Source organism: Scyliorhinus torazame, chromosome 4 (genome assembly GCF_047496885.1).
Source record: "Scyliorhinus torazame isolate Kashiwa2021f chromosome 4, sScyTor2.1, whole genome shotgun sequence".
NCBI classification, from domain to species: domain Eukaryota; kingdom Metazoa; phylum Chordata; class Chondrichthyes; order Carcharhiniformes; family Scyliorhinidae; genus Scyliorhinus; species Scyliorhinus torazame.
In genome coordinates, this window is record NC_092710.1 from 257,982,458 (window position 1) to 258,003,959 (window position 21,502).

At 48.0% G+C, this 21,502-nt stretch overlaps 1 protein-coding gene across 1 annotated transcript in view; it reads left to right on the forward strand.

The window, feature by feature from the left end:
- The first annotated feature begins 1,248 nt into the window (after nt 1–1,248).
- The window catches only part of LOC140411489 (uncharacterized), a 141,493-nt gene continuing 121,239 nt past the window's right edge, over nt 1,249–21,502 (forward strand). The window contains exon 1 of the mRNA XM_072500581.1: nt 1,249–1,381. Within this exon, the coding sequence (XP_072356682.1) occupies nt 1,249–1,381 (133 nt within the window). The remainder of the gene's footprint in view (nt 1,382–21,502) is intronic.

Consider the following 21,502-nt stretch of genomic DNA (forward strand, 5'->3'; position numbering starts at 1 on the left):
CCTTGAGCCAGGTCCCTGTTATCGTCACAACATAATTCCTCATGGCTATCTGCACCTGTAACTCCCCAATATTACTTATTGTACTCTGTGCATTCACATACACACACAGTAACCCTGGTTTAGTCTTAATTACTTTCTCCCTAACCTCCGACTTTACCTATTAAATTACTAATCTCTATACTAGCACTAGCTCACTCTCCCAGTATTTTGAGCACCCTGGCATTCTCACACCCCATCTGAGTTAGTTTAATCTTCTCCCAATAACACTAGCAAAACACCCCACATAGAACTCAGTCCCAGCTGTTCAGTTGTACCAGTGCCAACCCCCCCCCCCCCCCCCCCCCCCCCCCAGAGCCTGTCTCAGTGCCCCAGGAGTCTAAAGCCCTCCCTCCTGCACCATCTTTCCAGCCACTCATTCATCTGCTTTATCCTTCTATTTCTTTACTCACTTTTACATGGCACTGGGAAAAATCTGGGGTGACGACATTTGAGGTCTTGCTTGTTAATGTTCTACCTAGCTCCCCAAATCCTGACTGCAGGACCAGATCCCTCTTCCTGCCGAAGCCATTGGTACCATGGCTATTCACCCTCTCCCAGAAGAATATCCTGCAGCTGCTCTGTGCCACCCTTGAGCTTGGCACCAGGGATGCTACATACCATCCTGGAGTCATATCTAAAGTGACAGAAGCGCCTATCTGTTCCCTTGACTAGCAAATTCCCTATCACTATTGCTGTTCCCTTCTTTTTCCTCCCCTCCTGTATAGCATTCTGAGGAACCAGCCCCCCTCACCAGCTTCCAAGGTGGGTTTATGAGAGGTACCCCAGGGGACTTCTGCACTACCGGCCCAGTTCTCTCCGGCTGCCTGGTGGTCACCCATTCCCTTACTGACTCCAGAATCCTAAGCTGTGAAGGTGCCCAGTGGGGCGACACAGAAACAAATTAGTTCTATATCCCACCCAAAAGGTTAGTCACGCCTGGGTAAGGAAATGCCCAGTTTTAGTTAACGGTAAAACATTTTTATTTTTACAAAAAAGTCCTGATTTACCAATAAAACTACCGTGCAAGCGGGTTTGTGACTGAAACCCTACTTCTCCTTATTGTGTGGAGCAGAGAAAGCCCCGAATATACCCAAAGTGAGTAGAGCTGGGAAGTGTGTGGAAATGAAAAATACAAAAAGCGAAACTGTCCTCCACTCGCCGCCTCTCTCGCTGCTTTTTTATTGTCTCTTTTGGAGTGGGCTGGACGGGATGTTTCCCAGTGGTTCTGTGGCCCTGACCTTGTGGCTGTGGCTGTGCTGGGTGTCCCGGGACAGGCTTTGGGTCTGCGCCCTCCCCCGGGGCAGCAACGCCAGTGATCGCAGCGAGAACACCCTGAACACACGTGAGTGAAAAGCGTCCTTGTTGCGGCTTTTGGGGTTTCACGCTGCTGAATGAGTGGGGGCCATGAGTCGGGCATGTTCTTGCATTTTAATTTCTTAACCTTCCGGGATAACAATTAGCAAACACTGGAAAAGAAAATACCGGGCAGGTCGTTGCACCTATGTGAGACTATGTGTGACGTCGGAACAGGATTGGTGGATTTCCACAGCAGCAAGTCACACCGGTGTGACTGACAGTCGGTGACTCCTCACCATCCCATTTGCTTGGGAATTTGAGGAGGGTGGGAATTCTCTGTCAGTACTGGTGAGCAGATCTCAAGCTGAAACTTTAACGTTTGAATGTAAATTCGAAGTTTAAACACTGCAAGCTGGCTAAACAGGAGCAGTCAGTGAATTGATTGTCAGTCACCGTCTGAATAACTGTGGACAGGAATCTTAGTCAGCACTTCAGCTTAGAGATGGCTCAGTAGGGAGGTTGCATTAAGTGCTGACACAGCGGTTGCATGCAGTGGTCATGAGCATAATAGATGGAGCACAGAAGGGAAATTTGACGTAGAGCCCATAGAGGGGAAGAGAGGCAGGTTTTCCCCACCATTACTTGTATTTGCTGGAGTCAGCTGGGAGTAATAAGTTTTTAATATTTTTGTCTGATGTTTAGTACGAGTTAGTGCAGAAGAAAAAAAACAACAATTTATAAGAGAAGGGATAAATATGTCATCTAGAGGAGTAAAATATGACAAGAACAGGCTGTGCGACTAGGCCGCAGCCTGTGGGAGGTTGCGGACAGTGAGACTGTCCAAAGCAAACCCCATCTGTGGTTGAGGTCCCTGTCCCTCAAATCTCTCCAGCTCAGACTCACTGAGCTCAGAGTGTCAGAGACAGTCAAACACATAAGGGAGGGGGATGCAGTATCTGGACAGTTTGCCCCCAGACGTCAGTCACACCTTGCAGTGAGGAGCTGTTTCAGAATGGGGTTAGTGTGACTGACTGACGGTGTCCGGAATAAAGTAAAGTATTGTGGATAGAGGAGATCGGAATTAAAAACAGAAAGTGCTGGAAAACTCTGCAGGTCGGACAGCACCTGTGGAGAGAGAAAGGAGTTAACGTTTCAAGTCAAATATGACTCCTTCAGAATTGAAGAGAGGTAGGAATGTGACCGACTTTCTGAAGTTATGATGGGGTGCATAAGGGGAGCTCAAGTGAGATGGAGAATAAAGATGTGTAGAAACAGCGGCTGGATTCCCCATCACTGAGACTATGTGTTGACGCTGGAACAGGATTGGTGGATTTCCACAGCAGTAAAACTGGCGCCGCATCTGGACCGATTCAGCTACAGTTAAGGGGCTAGCACCGGCACCACGTGGAACACAATCGATCCCAATGAGAAACGGTGCCGGATTCGCTGGTTTCATGACTGACACCCAGGAGGCTGACAAGCTGCAGCCGCATATGCACACTTCACTCCCCACATACACCATCCCAGCCAACAAGATGGCAGCGAGGAGAGTGGCACCCCATTTCATGGACACCGAGCTGGAGACCCTCCTGGACACGGTGGAGGAGAGAAGGATGACATTGCACCCCAGCCTGGGAAGGAGGTTGCCAGTCGCCGCCATTCGTCGTGCCTGGGCGCAGTTGGCGGAGGTGGTCAGCGGCATGGGCAACATTGCCTGGACCGGCCAGCAGTGCAGAACAAAACAGCACGTCTTCCTCAGGGTGGCCAGGGTGAGCAGGCAGCACTGTGCCCCAGGCGCTAACCCCGTCTCACATGCCCGTAACCCTACCCCAACCACCTGGAGGGCAGCTGGACCCATGCTGCACCACATGCCAGTACCCATACCGGCCGCCATGGCCGGGTGCCCTGATCACTGAGGCCACCAGCTACCCATCCCCTTGGCTATATGCGTCAGACTGTATAACACTGCCTTTTTCCCTTCCTCCCAGCACATAGGAGAAGGTTCTGCGGAAACTGAAAGGTCTGAAGATGGATAAATCACCTGGACCGGATGGACTACACCTCAGGGTTCTAAAAGAGATAGCTAAGAAGATTGTGGAGGCATTGGGGATGTTCTTTCAGGAATCACTGGAGGCAGGAAGGGTCCCAGAGGACTGGAAAGTGACTAATGTAACACCGCTGTTTAAGAAGGGAGGGAGGCTGAAGACGGGAAATTATATGCCGGTTAGCCTGACTTCGGTCATTGGTAAGGTTTTAGAGTCCATTATTAATGATGAGATAGCGGAGTACTTGGAAGTGCATGTTAAAATAGGACTGAGTCAGCACGGCTTTGTCAAAGGGAGGTCATGTCTGACAAGTCTGTTAGAATTCTTTGAGGAGGGGGTGGCACAGTGGCGCAGTGGTAAGCACTGCTGCCTGCAGCGCTGAGGATCCGGATTCGATCACGGCCCCTGGTCACTGTCTGTGTGAGTTTGCACATTCTCCCCGTGTCTGCATGGGTTTCATCCCCACAGCCCAAAGATGTGCAGGTTAAGTGGATTGATCACACTGAATTGCCCCCTAATTGGAAAAAAAATAATTGGGTACACTAAATTTATAAAGAAAGAAAATAAGAATTCTTTGAGGAGAAAGTTAAACAAAGGAGAATAAGTGGACGTGATCTATTTAGATTTCCAGAAGACCTTTGACAAGGTGCCGCATAGGAGACTGTTAAATGTATTAAGAGCCCATGGTGTTAAGGGTAAGATCCTGACATGGATAGAGGATTAGCTGACTGGCAGAGAATGGGGATAAAGGAGTATTTTTCAGGATGGCAGCCGGTGACTAGTGGTGTGCCTCAGGGGTCTGTGCTGGGACCACAACCTTTTCACAATATACATTAATGATCTGGAAGATGGAACTGAAGGCATTGTTGCTAAGTTTGCAGATGATACAAAGATCTGTAGAGGGACAGATAGTATTGAGGAAGCAGGGGGGCTGCAGAAGAACTTGGATGGGCTAGGAGAGTGGGTAAAGAAGTGACAGATGGAATACAATGTGGAAAAGTGTGAGGTTATGCACTTTGTAGCGGGTCTTTGTATAATAATCTTTTTATTGTCACAAGAAGGCCTACATTAACACTGCAATGAAGCTACTGTGAAAAGCCCCTAGTCGCCACATTCAGGTACAGAGTGAGAATTCAGAATTATCAGCTGGTACAGGAATTGAACCCGCGCTGCTGGCCTTGCATCACAAACCAGCTGTCTAGCCCACTGAGCTAAACCAGTCCCAATAAGGTCTGCAGGAAAGATGGGGAAAGGAAGGAATAGGCCTACTGATTTAAGAATGGACATTTCAATGAAGAGAGAGGATGTATTAATATGTGAGCAAGCAGTCGAGACTTTATGGTTAGAACGAAGAATGGATTTAAGACTATGTTGAGAATTGTGTCACGGCTCCATAGTGGCATCTGTGAAGTGGTAGATTGTACAAATGTAGAGAATAGACAAGCATGTAGTAAAGGCAGAGTGGTTTCATTGAGGGATTTTAACTTTCATATAGATTGGGAAAAGCAGACTAACACATTTTGTGATGAATTTCTTGAGGGTGTTCAGGACAGTTTTCTGCAACAGAATAAACAACAGGATGCAAGCCGTATAGATTTAGTAACGGACCAGATTTAGTTTATAGCTTAAATATTTATTTGATAGTGATCATATATGGTTGAATTCAATGTAGCATTTGAAATAGAGAAGCACAACACAGCAACTAAGGCTCTAGATTTAGGTAAGGCCGACATTGTTGTAATGAGAAAGCGACTGTCCACAGTAACCTAGACAAGTCTATTGTTATGGGCCAGAACTTAGAAACTCCAAAGTATATTATCAAGTCCACCTGACCTACAAACTTTATGCTGAATTTGGTTAGGATGAGCACAAGAGCCTTCCCTTCAGGTGTGAATCAACAGTCTTCTCAGACACTTGAATCAAACAAGCTTTATTCTAAGAACATGGTTAACATTTACATAAACACACAGCTAGAATTTTGTTAATCAATTGCAAACACAAAGACACCCCTTAGCTACAGTAATCTACATAACACTTAATGAATTCTCCCTTAACTGTTCCAATTCAAAAACAAAATCCCATGAACCAAAAACCCTTTTCAAGGGCGTTGCCCAGCACTCTGCATTCTCGCTTGAATAAGACTGGCTTTTCCTGAGATTCTGGCCCCGTCTCAGCAGCAGGTTTAACCCCTTCTGGAAAGCAAACTATATCTTTTAAGTTACCAAAGCAGGTAGCTATAATCCATGGTTTTTTACTGGAACAGATATTTAAAATGACAATAGAGAGAGAGAGACAGGCCAAAACACTTATTTTCTCAGTCTGTAGTCCACAGCTGCCAAAACTGAAAGCGAAAGTAAAAGAAACCTCACAGCCGCAGCTCAGCTCCATCCACAAAATGACACCAGTGAAGCTATGTGATAAGTCAAAAACCTTTCTTAAAGGGACACTCCCATGACATTATCAGTGGGTAAAGTGACAGATCATCAACAATAAAGAATTTAATGTGACACAGAACCAGTTTATACTCCTAAGAAGCAAGACCTCTACTTGACAAAGATAAAGCCATTGTACAATCCCCAGGTTTTAAAGGAATTGGTGAGAACATTGCAAATACCCTAATTATAATCTTCCAAAATGCTTTTCATTCAAGAACTATTCCTTTAGATTGGAAAATTGTGTATGTCCGAGGATTAAAGGAAGCCAGGGAATTACAGACAAGTAACCCTAACATCAGTTGTTGAGAAATTACGAGTCTGCAAAATAGAGTGATTAAGTTTCTATTGTTCAGAGAGAGCCAACATGATTTGTAAAGGGCAGGTTATACCTGATGAACATGATTGAATTTCCTGAAGAGCTGACTAATTTAGTGGACAGGGAAATGTCTATGGATTTGATATGGACTACTTGAAGTCATTTGTTAAAGTCCTTTGTAAAAATACTATTAGCTAAAGTTGAAGCTCATGGAATTAAAAGCAAATTAGTGACTTGTTTCAGAAATTGACTGAGTGATAGGGTACAGTGAACAGGGACAATGAGCAGGTACCCTAATTGGGAGAAGTAGTGGTGTCCTGCAAGGATCTGTGCTGAGGCCTCAACTATTCACCATATTTATTAACAATTTTGTTTAGAGGATAGAAGTCACATGATCAGATTTGTAGATGTTAGTGTTGTTGGATGCATAAAATTCCAAAAAATATTAATCATAGAATCCCTACAGTGCAGAAGGCCATTCAACCCATCGAGTCTGCACTGCCCCTCTGAAAGAGCACTCGAACTTGGTCCCCAGCCTATCCCCTGCAACCCCATAACCCCACCTAACCTATTGCAGCACGGTAGCATTGTGGATAGCATAATTGCTTCACAGCTCCAGGGTCCCAGGTTCGATTCCGGCTTGGATCACTGTCTGTGCGGAGTCTGCACATCCTCCCCGTGTGTGCGTGGGTTTCCTCCGGGTGCTCCGGTTTCCTCCCACAGTCCAAAGATGTGCAGGTTAGGTGGATTGGCCATGATAAATTGCCCTTAGTGTCCAAAATTGCCCTTAGTGTTGGGTGGGGTTACTGGGTTATGGGGATAGGGCGGAGGTGTGGACCTTGGGTAGGGTGCTCTTTCCAAGAGCCGGTGCAGACTCGATGGGCCGAATGGCCTCTTTCTGCGCTGTAGATTCTATGACTAACGGTCAATTTACCATGGCTAATCCACTTAACCTGCACATCTTTGGACTGTGGGAGGAAACCGGAGCACCCGGAGGAAACCCATGCAGACATTGAGAGATTATGCAAACTCCACACAGTCACCCAAGGCCAGAATTTAAACTTGGTCCCTGGCACTGTGAGGCAGCAGTGCTAACCACTGTGCCGCCTTGCCATTGTGGTTAAATGAATGGGCAAAACTGGCAAATTAATTTCTATGCAGGCAAAACTGAGAACTTAAAAAGAATAGGAAAGAATAATTTCTAAATGGTGAAAATCTAGAAAAAGTTGAGGTCCAAAGAGACTTGGTAATCAAGATGCTGAGATCATTAAAACGACTAACGGTGGCGGCTGTGTGGTGAGTGGTCACACACACAATTGCTCCCACGAGGGTGCTTGGAATTTGGCCCTATCTGGCCAGTTTATGGGTGATTTCTTGGAGGAAATTGGTGCAGTTTGATGGAATAAAACCCCCTCGTGCGAGTAATGCCCAGTAAAAATAGCACAAAGCAGAAGTCGGGCAAGTGGGCATCGTCAGAAGCAAAGGCTTCCTGAGCTTCAGCGGGGGCATCATGGCGGCAGCTTCTGCTGAACTTGTGGCCTCTCAGTGGGTGACTGAGAAGTTGGTTAGCTTCTTGATCGATGAATTTAAGAAGCAGCGGCAGGCAGTCGCTGAGGATCTGGAAAAGCCAATGGAGGGGTCTTTGGCCCCAATTGGGGCGGCCATGGATAAGATGGACCGGCGGAAAGAGATACAAGGGGGATGAATCAAAAGGTGGAGGTGGTGCTCTCTGACCATAATGATTGGATTGTCTTCCTGAAGGCAGAGATGGTGGTGACAAATGTTGAATTCTTTACCCGTCAGTCTGGCCTCAATAAAACACGAGATGGATTTGTAGGCATAGTATTATTTATTTTTACCCGACTTGCAAGTCTGACTCGCTTCACAAAAACCCAGAACACAAGCAGCCTTCTGGGTCTTCAGAATCGAGTGCTATTGGAGACAAAGGAATCTCTACAAATACATTCAAATGGCATCAAGTATCACACAAACGATTCCCATAGGTCATCCTATACCCCATCTGACCTGGCCATACATCCTAATTGGCTCACTTATTCCTTTCCCCTGGCCTCTTGTTACCCAGCATCCTTTTCTCCTCTTCCACGAGACACCCCTCCCCCTTCCGTGCCATGCTTTCTGAAATCCTTTGTCTGTGAACTCACTAGAATTAGACCAGCCTACATCTACATTACTGTAACTAATATATTTAAACTAACTATTTTATATCACGTTCGTCAGTGGTTTTGGCTGAGGAGCGGGGAGATGGTGGTGTTGGCTGAGGAGCGGGGAGTGCTAATGGCTAAGTTTGACGATCTGGAGAACCATTCCAGATGTTAGAACTTCAAGATCGTCGGGCTGCTGGAGGGCTCCAACTCCATGGACTATATGCCCAAGATGTTCGGAAGGTTGGCTCGGAAGGTTACAACCCCTCCTGAGTTAGATCGGGCCCATAGATCGCTGAGGCAGAAGCCCAGTTCTGGGGAGCCATGTCGGGCGATTATCTGGATAAGGAGCAGGTCCTGAAGTGGGCGGAGGACCATCGAGACTGTATTATGGAGAGCCATGCCATCAGAATATACCAAGATATTGGGGCAGAGAAGGCGTGTGGGGTTTAATAAGGCCAAGGCCGCGCTCTATAAGAGCAATGTGAGGTTTGGCATGGTGTACCCAGCTCATCTTTGGTAACTTTCAAGGACAGAGACTATTATTTTGATGTGCCGGAGGATGCAAATGGGTTTGTCAAGAAGCACGGACTGGGGTGAACTAAAGTGCTTGAGGACAATGAAGTTTGTTGTTTGCTCATTGTTAAGTTCATGTCTATGTGTATCTTTTGGAGGATGTTTGTAATATGGGTGAAGGCTGGGGTTGTGCCTGGGCTTGTTGGTGGGTGTTCGTTTTGGATGTAGTTGTGGTTTGTATTTGCGCTGTTGAGTTTTCTCTTGGGGGAAGAGGAGCTGGGTGTTTATTTTCTCTAGTGTTCTGTATTAGTTCGGGGTGGGGGGGTTGACCGTTGATATACTGTTTTGTTGATTTTGATTTCTGCTTATGCAGGGGTCACCCTGCTAACAATATAGCTAGTTTTTATTTTATTTATTTTTGATAAATTTAGAGTACCCAATTTTTTGTTTACAATTAAGGGGCAATTTAGTGTGGCCAATCCATCTAACCTGCACATCTTTGGGTTGTGGGAGTCAATGTGAAAACTCCACACAGACAGTGATCCGGGGCCGGAATCGAACCCGGGTCCTCAACCCTGTAGGCAGAAGTGCTAAGCACTGGGCCACCCACAATATAGCTAGTTGACGGGAGCGGAGAAGGGGAGATGTCTGCAGCTTGTTACTATGGGAGTGTTTTTGTTTTTTAAGGTAACAAGCTTATGCATTTTGGTTCGGTCTTGTTTGGGTTTGGGAAAGGGGGCTTGTGTTCTTCTGTTGGTTGTTTGGTTTTCAGGATGGGGTGGGATTGGAAGGGGGAGAGGATAGGGTAGAGGGAGGGGGGAAGAAGGTGGAGAGGGGTGGGTTGCTGACTGTGATGATTCCTTTGTTTTTAGACTGGCTTTATGGGGAATGTGGTGACCATCTTGGTGGGGCGGGAGCTGGTGCGGGTTGAGGCACTGCTGGGTTACTCATGGGGGGAATATGGCTGATTCAGGGACAGGGGGGATGGAAGCCCCCGATCTGTTTGATAACTTGGATGTGAGGGAGTTAAATAGCCCAGTCAAAGTCTCACCCTCCACGTTTTGGGAGGCACTGAAGGCCGTGATTAGAGGAGAGATCACAGCCTACAAGGCAAGCAGAGATAGGGAAGAGAGGGTGGCCAGGCAACAGCTAGTGGACTCCATTCTGGAAGTCGATAGAAAGTACTCCGAGGCCCCGACCGTAGGGCTGCTGGCGGAGAGGAAAATGCTGCAAATGGACTTTAACCTGCTACCCACGAGGAAAGCAGTGTACCGACTCCACCAGACACGGGGGACCTTCTACGAACACGGAGACACGCTACCCGCCTATTGGCTCACCAGCTGAGAAAGCAGGCAGCCACGAGGGAAACAGCGCAGGTTAAGGAGATCAAAGGCAAACTGGTAACAGAGCCAAAGGAGGTCAATCGGGCATTTGAGACTTTCTACCGGAGACTGTACACCTCCGAGCCCCCCAACGGGGACGCGGGGATGAAACAGATCTTAGACAGACTGGAACTACCAGCTGTGGGGAAGACAGACGGGGGGAGCTAGAAGCACCAACAGACCTGGACGAAATCATGGAGAGCATCAGCTCCATGCAGGCGGGGAAGACAGCGGGACCCGAGTGGTTCCCGGTGGACTTCTACAAGAAATTCGCACCAGTCCTGGCTCCACACCTAAGGGACATGTTCGCGGATTCACTGGCAGGGGGCACCCTGCCCCCAACGCTAGCGCAGGCCACAATCACACTAATACCCAAAAAAGATGAAGACCTGACGGAATGTGGATCATACAGACCCATTTCACTGCTGAACGTGGATATGAAAATGCTCGCAAAGGTCCTGGCCAAAGGACTGGAGGGCTGTGTACCAGAGGTGGTCGCAGAGGACCAAACCGGCTTTGTCGAGGGTAGGCAGCTCACAGCGAACATCAGGCGTCTGCTGTGTAATAATGATGACCCCCCCCCCCGGGAGAGAACACCAGAGGTGACCGTCTCCCTGGCCCCTCCCGCCCCCGGGAGAGAACACCAGAGGTGATTGTCTCCCTGGACGCAGGAAAGGCCTTCAACAGTCGAATGGAACTACCGCCTCGAGGTACTGGAACGGTTTAGGCCAGGAGCGGGGTTCACTGCCTGGGTGAGGCTCCTGTACAACGCTCCCAAAGCAAATGTCCGAATTAACACCACCAGCTCTGAACACTTCCAGCTACAGAGAGGAACAAGGCAGGGCTGCTCCCTGTCCCCACTCTTGTTTGCACTAGCGATCGAACCCCTGGCGATAGCTCTGCAAACGCGAAAAGCTGCAAGGGAATCCGGAGAGGAGACAGAGAGCACAGAGTTTCACTCTATGCAGATGACCTGCTCCTCGAAGCCACATGAGGGACTGAAGGCAATACTGCAAAAACTGAAAGAGTTTAGAACCTTCTCGGACTACAAACTTAGCCTGGGCAAAAGCGAGGCATTCCCAGTGAACCCAAATGGGGGAGGGAGAGAGCTGGAGGGGCTCCCGTTCAAAACGGCCCAGAACAGATTCCGCTACCTGGGGATCCAAATAGTCAGAGACTGGACACAGATCCACAAGTGGAACCTGACCAGCCTGGTGGAGGAAGTAATGGACCTCCAACAGTGGGGCTCACTCCCACTCTCCCTGGCGGGGAGAGTGCAGATGATCGAGATGAATGTACTGCCAAGGTTCCTCTTCCTGTTTCGATCCATTCCGATCTTCATCACCAAGGACTTTTTCCAAAACGTAGACAGTCTAATCATGGCGTTTGTGTGTGTGGGTGGGGGCGGGGGGGGGGGGGGGGGGGGGGGGGCGGTAAGAACCCGAGAATTCCCAAACCGACAATGCGAAGAAGGAAAATTAAAGGGGGCTTGGCCTTACCAAACCTACAATACTACCACTGGGCAGCAACAGCAGAAAGAGTGAGGAAATGGGTACAAGAACCTGACACAGATTGGGTACAAATGGAGGAGGCATCCTATAAAGGAACGACCCTCCGGGCCCTGGCCACAGCAGCACTCCCATCCTCCTTAACAAGGTACACAACAAGCCCAGTGGTAGCGGCCACGCTGAGAACGTGGACCCAGGTGAGACAACACTTCGGGATAATTAAAATGTCCCTTATGGCCCCATCTGCGGCAATCACAGATTCCCCCCAGCCATGCTAGATACCACCTTCAAAAGATGGAGGCGGGACGGGGCACACTGACGGTCGGGGACTTCTACGTAGGGCGCACACTGGCGACACTGGACGAACTGACGAGGAAGTGGAAACTAGCAAAAGGACAGGAATTGAGACACCTTCAAATAAAACACTTCCTCCGCAAAGAGACAGTAGGGTACCCCGGGGCCCCAGAATGCACACTACTAGAGGACCTGATAGGCACAAGCAGCGAGAAGTGTGAGCTATGTGGGAAAATATACGGACAGCTACTGGACAGAGCCCGAACACCACTGGACGGGACCAGACAAAAATGGGAGGACGAACTGGGGACAGAGGTAGGATGGGGACTCTGGAGCGAAGCACTGAGCAGGGTGAGCTCCACCTCCTCCTGCGCAAGGCCTAATGCAGCTCAAAGTGGTGCATAGAGCGCACCTGACCAGAACCCGAATGAACAGGTTCTTCCTGCAGGTGGAGGACAAATGTGAGCGGTGCCAGAGGGGCCCGGCCAACCACACCCACATGTTTTGGGCTTGCCCCAAGCTTGCTGGGTTCTGGGCAGCCTTCTCCGAGGCAATGCCCAAGGTTGTGGGGGTGAGTGTGAAGCCATGCCTAATAGAGACAATCTTCGGGGTATTGGAGCAGCCAGAGCTACACATGGGGAAGGGGGCTAACGCCTTCGCTTTCGCTTCCCTAATCGCACGCCGGAGAATCCTGCTCGACTGGCGATCGGCAGCACCACCCACAGCTGCAGACTGGCTGGCTGACCTCTCGGAATTTCTCCACCTGGAGAAGATTAGGTACGCCATCCGAGGGTCAGAGAAAGGCTTCCTGGATACTTGGGGGCAGTTTGTCGGCCTAGTCCAAAACCTACTCAAGGCCAGCAACGAGGAGTAAGCTAAGAATTTAAAAAAACAAGATAGATGAGGAACTAAAGGACTGCGCAACTGGGGGAGGGGGGGTAGGTGGGGAGGCGGAAGGAATGTGGGGAAACCACAAGAGAAGAGGAAGAGTGCTGAAGCCAAGGAGTGGGGGCAGGGGGGAGGAAAGGAGGGGGGATGACAACGGGGAAGGGGGGGGGGAATTATAGACCGATCCACAGGGCAACAAAATGTACATAGAGTTAGTTAACTGAAGGACAAAATAAACCTCTCTGTACAATAAAGTAAATTAGCGCCGGCAAGAAAAATGTAATGTACACGCACAACTTTTTATAAATAAGAGAAAAGCCAATAAAAAGATTTTCAAAAAAAAAGATAGCCCAGTCAAAAGATCCCGGATGTTTGCGCACTTCAGAATTTGAAGGCAGATGTGTTTCTTTTACAGGGCAGGGATATCACTCAGGTTTGGATTGTAGGGTGCAGGGGCGGGGAGGGGGGGGCGGGCGGGGGGGGGGGGGTGGTACCAGGGTTGATTAAAAAGAGGCCATTTTTTTCTGCGGGTAACATTGGCAGACCCAGGTGGGAGGTGAATAATCATTAGTGGGTCTATGTCGGGCACGCTGATGGTGTTGGTCAATGTGTATGAACCGAACTGGGATGACAAGACATTCATTAACAAGGTGCTGGGGGATAACCCAGATCTTGATTCACATCAGCTAATTATACGGGGGTGGGAACTTCAATTGCATTCTGGATCCCAGATTGGATAAGTCAGCTCGCAAGCCTTCGAGTCTATCAGGGGTGACGAAGGAGCTATTGGTGTTTATGGAACAGATGGGGGTGGGGGGGGAGACCTGTAGAGGTTTAAGTTTCTGAGGGACAGGAAGTTTTCTTTTTCTTTCTCATGTCCATTGGGTCTACTCCCGGATTGACTTTGTTGTGGTGGGAGGTGTCCTCTTCCTAGAATGAGAGTGAGGGGGTACTCGTTGATCGTTATATCGGATCATGCTCCTCATTTTGCGGACTTGATGTTGGAGCCGGGCTGCTTTCAGAGACCCCCATGGAGAATGGACATGGCGTTGCTCGCCGGTAAGAGTTTTTGTGAGGGAGTACCCTCTGCCATTGGGGAGTATGTTGAGTTTAACAGGAGTAAGGCGGTCTCCCCTTCTATGCTCAGGGAGGCCCTGAAGGCGGTTATTAGAGGGGATAAAATCTCTTTTGAGGTGCATAGGGATACATCTGGGAAGGTGAAGAGACCGAGATTGGTGGACTCCATTCTCAAAATGGACCGCCAGTATCTGATTGCCCCGATGCCGGAGTTATTGGCGGACAGAAAGAAATTGTGAATGGAGTTTGAGTTGTTGTCACCGGGTAAGGCTGCGACCCAGCTGCATCGCTCGAGGGGGATGTGTTTGGGGAGAAGGCCAGTCATATGTTGACTAACCAGCTGAGGCGGTAGGCAGCCTCCCGGGAGATAGTGAAGATCAGGGACTTGGGTGGCGGGTTTGTTTCTGCCCCAGAGAAGGTTAATGAGGTGTTTGAGGCTTTCTACCCTGGGTTGTATGAGTCCGAACCTCAGGAGGAGGATGTATCAATGAGACAATTTTTGGATGCGTTGACCTTCCGGAGATGGAGCAGGACAGGTGGCAGAAGTTGGAGACGCTGATAGGGCTGAAGGAGATCATGTGTTAAATTTGGTTAATGCAGACCGTTAAAGCACCTATTGAATTTTACTTACAGACAGTTTGCTGGTCAGTTGGTCACACTTTAATGTTTAATGATTCTGTTTTCTGGGGGTTGTTGCCGGCCCCACTGACGCAGGTATCGATTTCCTTGATCCTGAAGAAGGACAAGGATCCCATGAAATGTGGGTCGTATCGGCCTATTTCGTTGTTAAACGCTGACGCTATGTTGTTGGCAACGTGTTGGAGCCCTGCCTAACTGTGGTGATTTCAGAGGAGCAGACTGGATTTGTTGAGGGTCGGCAATTGTCAGACAATATTAGGAGGTTGTTAAATGCTATGTTGTCACTCTCAGCCAGACGTGATTATTTTGATGGACACTGAAAGACGTTGGATAGGGTTGAGTGAAGGTAGTTGAGTGAGATCCTGGGGCGGTTTGGCTGCAGGACAACATTTATTTAATGGATTAGGCTTTCATGCAGCACCCCCCCCCCCCCCCCCCCCCCCCCCCCCCCCCAGCGAGTGTACGTACTAACAACCTGAGCTCAGGTTATTTCCAAACAAACAGGGGTGCAAGGCAAGGGTGTTCCATTGTCTCCACTATTGTTTGTCTTGGCAATCGAGCCACTGGCCTTTGCACTGAGGTTGAATACCAGATGGAGGGGGATAGAGCGTGGGGAGAGGGAGCACAGGGTGTCCTTGTATGCGGACAATCTATTGCTATATATTGCAGACGCTCTCGCCAATGTGGTGGAGATAAGGGAGCTGCTCAGGAAGTTTGACTCCCTTTTGGGGTACAAGCTAAATCTGGACGAGTGAATTTTTTCCCATGAACCCTTCGGGGAGGGGTGCCGATCTGGGGACGCTGTGTTTCGTCCTCCCAAGACTAGCTTCTGGTATCTGGGAATCCACGTGGCCCGTGACTGGGCTTCGCTCCATTAACATAACTTTTCTAGTAGACTGGGTGAAGAAAAGGTGGGATGCCCTCCCTCTGACCTTAGGAGGAAGGATATAGCCGGTGAATATTTTCCCGAGGTTTATATTTTTGTTTCAGTGTCTCCCAGTCTATCTTCCCAAGTCTTTCTTTTGCACGATTAACAAACTGATATCTATTTTTGTTTGGGCTGGTAAGACTCTTTGGGTTCATAGGATATGGGAGAGGGAGGGGTCAGAGAGGTGTTACTGGAGATTAGGTTGGCCGGTCTAGACAAATTGTTTAAGAAGTTCCAGCTCCTGAGAAGGAATGTTTTCAGGTACTTTCAGATGTGCGATTTTTTACACTGGGTCCTGTCCTTGGCCAAGTTAGGGGAGGGGAAGATTTCAGATTTTTTGGGCAGATGTTGGTGACGAAGCAGGCATCGTTGTAGGAAATAAAGAGGAAGCGAGGGGGTTAGCTGGGTATGGTTTTTGAGGGGGGAATGTGGAGTGAGGCTCTTCACAGGGTCAACTTCACGTCCTCATGTGCGAGGTTAAGCCTGATCCAGCTCAAGGTGGTGCACAGGGTGCACCTAACTTCTCGGGAGTGGAGGATAGGTGTGAGCGGTGTTCTTGGGGGTGGTGAATCACGCACACGTGTTTTGGTCTTGCCCCAAGCGTGTTAGTTTCTGGGGCTCCTTTTTTGATACAATGTTGGGGATTTTAGCCATTCAGCTGGAGCCGTGCCCGGTGGTGGCCATTTTGTGAGTATTGGACCCACCGGCGCTACAGATGGGGAATCGGACAGATGCCCTAGCCTTCACCTCACTATTAGCCCGGAGGTGAACTCTGCTTGTGTGGAGGTCTCCGGTGCCGCCTAAGACCTTGCTTGGTTGGGGGACTTGATGGAATTTCTGCACCTGGAGAAGATTAAGAGTGCCATGAAGGGGTTGGCGGAAGGGTTCTACTAGACGTGGCAGCCCTTCATTTCATTTTTCAGGGAACTGATTACTGTCAGCTGTTTGGGGGGGGGGTTAGTCTGCTTCAGTTTTGTTTTCTTTGTGGGAGTTGAAGGGGAGGGGGATTGGGGGGGGTCTGACTGGGTGTACTTCAGGAATAATATGGGATTTGTTGTATTGTAATAATGAAAATTTTGTTCGAATAAAAATATATATTTTTTAATTGATCATTAAAACGCCATGAACAGGCACTGAAAATAATCAAAAAGACTAATGGATTGCTGGCCTTTAAACCTGGAGAATGAGAATACAAGGGGATAGAAGTCCTGCTTTCGCTGTGCAAAGTGCTGGTTAGCTAGCACGTGGAGGACTGTGGCTTTGCGCCACACAGGGGTGATGTATATGGGCCCTGTAGGGTGTAGCTTAGTTTATAACCTACTGTTGTCAGGTTCAGTATCGGAGATGGATGTTTAAACCAAAATTTGTATCAGTCTCAGAACTGTTCACTGGTTTCACGTGTCCGGTGCATTCCTAAGTGAGGCTCACAGAATGCATGACTCTATGATGCAATAAACTAATGGGGAATACATTAGAGAAAAACACTACATGTGTTATTTGAAAATGTAGGACGGGCCAAAGTATTCTAATTCTTCATTACCAATCCTGACCACTTTCCACATTTGAGTGAGATGATTGTGATGTAAATTAGGCCCAAGCGGAGAAAATCAGTGCTGTCTGGTCTCACACCAACGGAAATACAGAAACCTGCAGTATATATCCTTTGTTTATTGTGAGCACATATTTCAGTGCAGGTGTCAGTGTGCAGGCAGAAACTCAACTTGGCGGGGCGGGGGAGCTTCCGACCTGACAACCACACTGGCTTCACTATAATTCCAGGCCCCCACAAGACCATTTTAAGACCACACATTGTGCCCCTGGGTACTTTTACAAATTAGCGATCGCACATGAACTCCAATACTTTGCCAATAAACTTTGCGTCATCTACAGCAAGGTGCAGCCATCAGCAAAACTTCAAACAATTTGAGACTGGTATCTGTTGCATTCTAATTTGAAGCCTTTTGGAGCATTTCCTATCTTGTGGGTGATAGTTTTGATTTTGCGGGTGCCATTTTGAGTGAATGTGATAAATCAGTGGTGTGAGGGTTGCAATCGGTGTATTTTGCAAATTAATCAGGCAATTTTTCAATGACTGGGTGATAAAAATGGTAGAAATGATAAAAATATGGATGGCAGGTGAGTTTTTGAAAAACCCTTCTCCATGCAATGCTTACTGGTGTAGCTGGATGCAGAGTTCTGGATGTGCTGATCCAAATGGTTTGGAGTAAGTGAACGATGGAAATGTACAGACTATCACTAACCCTGTGTACAAGACAACTGTTCAGTTGCAAACTTCCCCTCCCGCCTACTCTCACTTGAGGCGTGGTGATCTTCAGGTTAAATCACCACCAGTCAGCTCACCCCCCTCAATAGGGAAATGCTGCCTCTGGTCATATGGGACTATGACGACTTCACTTTACTTTACAGCATAATTGCACAATTTCTCTGTCACGTGTGTGAGCATTGAAAATCTTTCTGCACATTTTCCATCCAGAAGGGGCTGTAAATATCAGAGCTGTAAGGATGATTGTTAATATTAGATGAAAAAAAGTTGAAGGTTAAATTAATTACATGTCTGCTATTTAATTCTGTGCATTCAACATAAATCCTCAACTCCGAATCTCTTTTTTAAAACAAGTTGTAGAAAACACAAAATCGACTTGACTTGCATTCTCTTGCTTGTTCCCCTTGGGGTTTTCCATGTGCCGACTTGTAAGTGCACTTCGCAGGAAATACAGAAGTTATCCATGATTTTAGCTTGGACAGCTAAAGAATGGTAAGAAGTCTTACAGCACCAGGTTAAAGTCCAACAGGTTTGTTTCGCTATCACTAGCTTTCGCAGTGCTGCTCCTTCCTCAGGTGAATGAGGAATGAGGAAGGAGCAGCGCTCCAAAAGCTAGTGATTCCAAACAAACCTGTTGGACTTTAACCTGGTGTTGTAAGACTTCTTACTGTGCTCACCCCAGTCCAACTCCCGGACCGACATCTCCACATCATAGCTAAAGAATGGTGTAATTTCAAAAATAACCAGGGGGTGGAAGCATTACAACACATGTATATGACGGAATAATGTTCCCGGAAGAAAGTGTAATACTTTCTTATGAAATTTGCCAGTTGGGTATGAGTGATTGGGAAACGTCACTTAAAGGGATGACAAAGAACAAAGAGCAAAGAAATGTACAGCACAGGAACAGGCCCTTCGGCCCTCCAAGCCCGTGCCGACCATGCTGCCCGACTAAATGACAATCTTCTACACTTCCTGGGTCCGTATCCCTCTATTCCCATCCTATTCATGTATTTGTCAAGATGCCCCTTAAATGTCACTATCGTCCCTGCTTCCACCACCCTCCTCCGGTAGCGAGTTCCAGGCACCCACTACCCTCTGTATAAAACACTTGCCTCGTACATCTACTCTAAACCTTGCCCCCTCTCACCTTAAACCTATGCCCCCCTAGTAATTGACCCCTCTATCCTGGGGACAAGAGCCTCTGACTATCCACTCTGTCTATGCCCCTCATAATTTTGTAGACCTCTATCAGGTCGCCCCTCAACCTCCGTCGTTCCAGTGAGAACAAACCGAGTTTATTCAACCGCTCCTCATAGCTAATGCCCTCCATACCAGGCAACATTCTGGTAAATCTCTTCTGCACCCTCTCTAAAGCCTCCACATCCTTCTGGTAGTGTGGCGACCATAATTGAACACTATACTCCAAGTGTGGCCTAACTAAGGTTCTATACAGCTGCAACATGACTTGCCAATTCTTATACTCAATGCCCCGGCCAATGAAGACAAGCATGCCGTATGCCTTCTTGACTACCTTCTCCACCTGTGTTGCCCCCTTTCAGTGACCTGTGGACCTCTACACCTAGATCTCACTGACTTTCAATACTCTTGAGGGGTCTACCATTCACTGTATATTCCCTACCTGCATTATACCTTCCAAAATGCATTACCTCACATTTGTCCGGATTAAACTCCATCTGCCATCTCTCCGCCCAAGTCTCCAATCTAAATCCTGCTGTATCCTCTGACAGTCCTCATCGCGATCCGCAATTCCACCAACCTTTGTGTCGTCTGCAAACTTACTAATCAGACCAGTCACATTTTCCTCCAAATCATTTATATATACTACAAACAGCAAAGGTCCCAGCACTGATTCCTGCGGAACACCACTGGTCACAGCCCTCCAATTAGAAAAACATCCTTCCATTGCTACTCTCTGCCTTCTATGACCTAGCCAGTTCTGTATCCACCTTGCCAGCTCACCCCTGATCCCGTGTGACTTCACCTTTTGTACTAGTCTACCATGAGGGACCTTGTCAAAGGCCTTACTGAAGTCCATATAAACAACATCCACTGCCCTACCTGCATCAATCATCTTTGTGACCTCCTCGAAAAACTCTATCAAGTTAGTGAGACACGACCTCCCCTTCACAAAACCATGCTGCCTCTCACTAATACGTCCATTTGCTTCCAAATGGGAGTAGATCCTGTCTCAAAGAATTCTCTCGAGTAATTTCCCTACCACTGAAGTAAGGCTCACCGGCCTGTAGTTCCCGGGATTATCCTTGCTACCCTTCTTAAACAGAGGAACAACATTGGCTATTCTCCAGTCCTCCGGGACATCACCTGAAGACAGTGAGGATCCAAAGATTTCTGTCAAGGCCTCAGCAATTTCCTCTCCAGCCTCCTTCAGTATTCTGGAGTAGATCCCATCAGGCCCTAGGGACTTATCTACCTTAATATTTTTTAAGACGCCCAACACCTCGTCTTTTGGGATCTCAATGTGACCCAGGCTATCTACACACCCTTTTCCCGACTCAACATCTACCAATTCCTTCTCTTTGGTGAATACTGATGCAAAGTATTCATTTAGTACCTCGCCCATTTCCTCTGGCTCCACACATAGATTCCCTTGCCTATCCTTCAGTGGGCCAACTCTTTCCCTGGCTACCCTCTTGCTTTTTATGTACGTGTAAAAAGCCTTGGGATTTTCCTTAACCCTATTTGCCAATGACTTTTCGTGACCCCCTTCTAGCCCTCCTGACTCCTGGCTTAAGTTCCTTCCTACTTTCTTTATATTCCACATAGGCTTCATCTGTTCCCAGCCTTTTAGTCCTGACAAATGCCTCCTTTTTCTTTTTGACGAGGCCTACAATATCTCTCGTTATCCAAGGTTCCCGAAAATTGTCGTATTTATCCTTCTTCCTCACAGGAACATGCCGGTCCTGAATTCCTTTCAACTGACACTTGAAAGCCTCCTACATGTCAGATGTTGATTTGCCCTCAAACATCCGCCCCCAATCTAGGTTCTTCAGTTCCCGCCTAATATTGTTATAATTAGCCTTCCCCCAATTTAGCACATTCACCCTAGGACCACTCATCCTTGTCCACCAGCACTTTAAAACTTACTGAATTGTGATCACTGTTCCCGAAATGCTCCCCTACTGAAACTTCTACCACCTGGCCGGGCTCATTCCCCAATACCAGGTCCAGTACCGCCCCTTCCCTAGTTGGACTGTCTACATATTGTTTTAAGAAGCCCTCCTGGATGCTCCTTACAAACTCTGCCCCATCTAAGCCTCTGGCACTAAGTGAGTCCCAGTCAATATTGGGGACGTTCATAGATCATAGAATTTACAGTACAGAAGGAGGCCATTCGGCCCATCGAGTCTGCACCGGCTCTTGGAAAGAGCACCCTACCCAAGGTCAACACCTCCACCCTATCCCCATAACCCAGTAACCCCACCCAACACTAAGGGCAATTTTGGACACTAAGGGCAATTTATCATGGCCAATCCACCTAACCTGCACATCTTTGGACTGTGGGAGGAAACCGGAGCACCCGGAGGAAACCCACGCACACACGGAGAGGATGTGCAGACTCCGCACAGACAGTGACCCAAGCCGGAATCGAACCTGGGACCCTGGAGCTGTGAAGCAATTGTACTATCCACAATGCTACCGTGCTGCCCA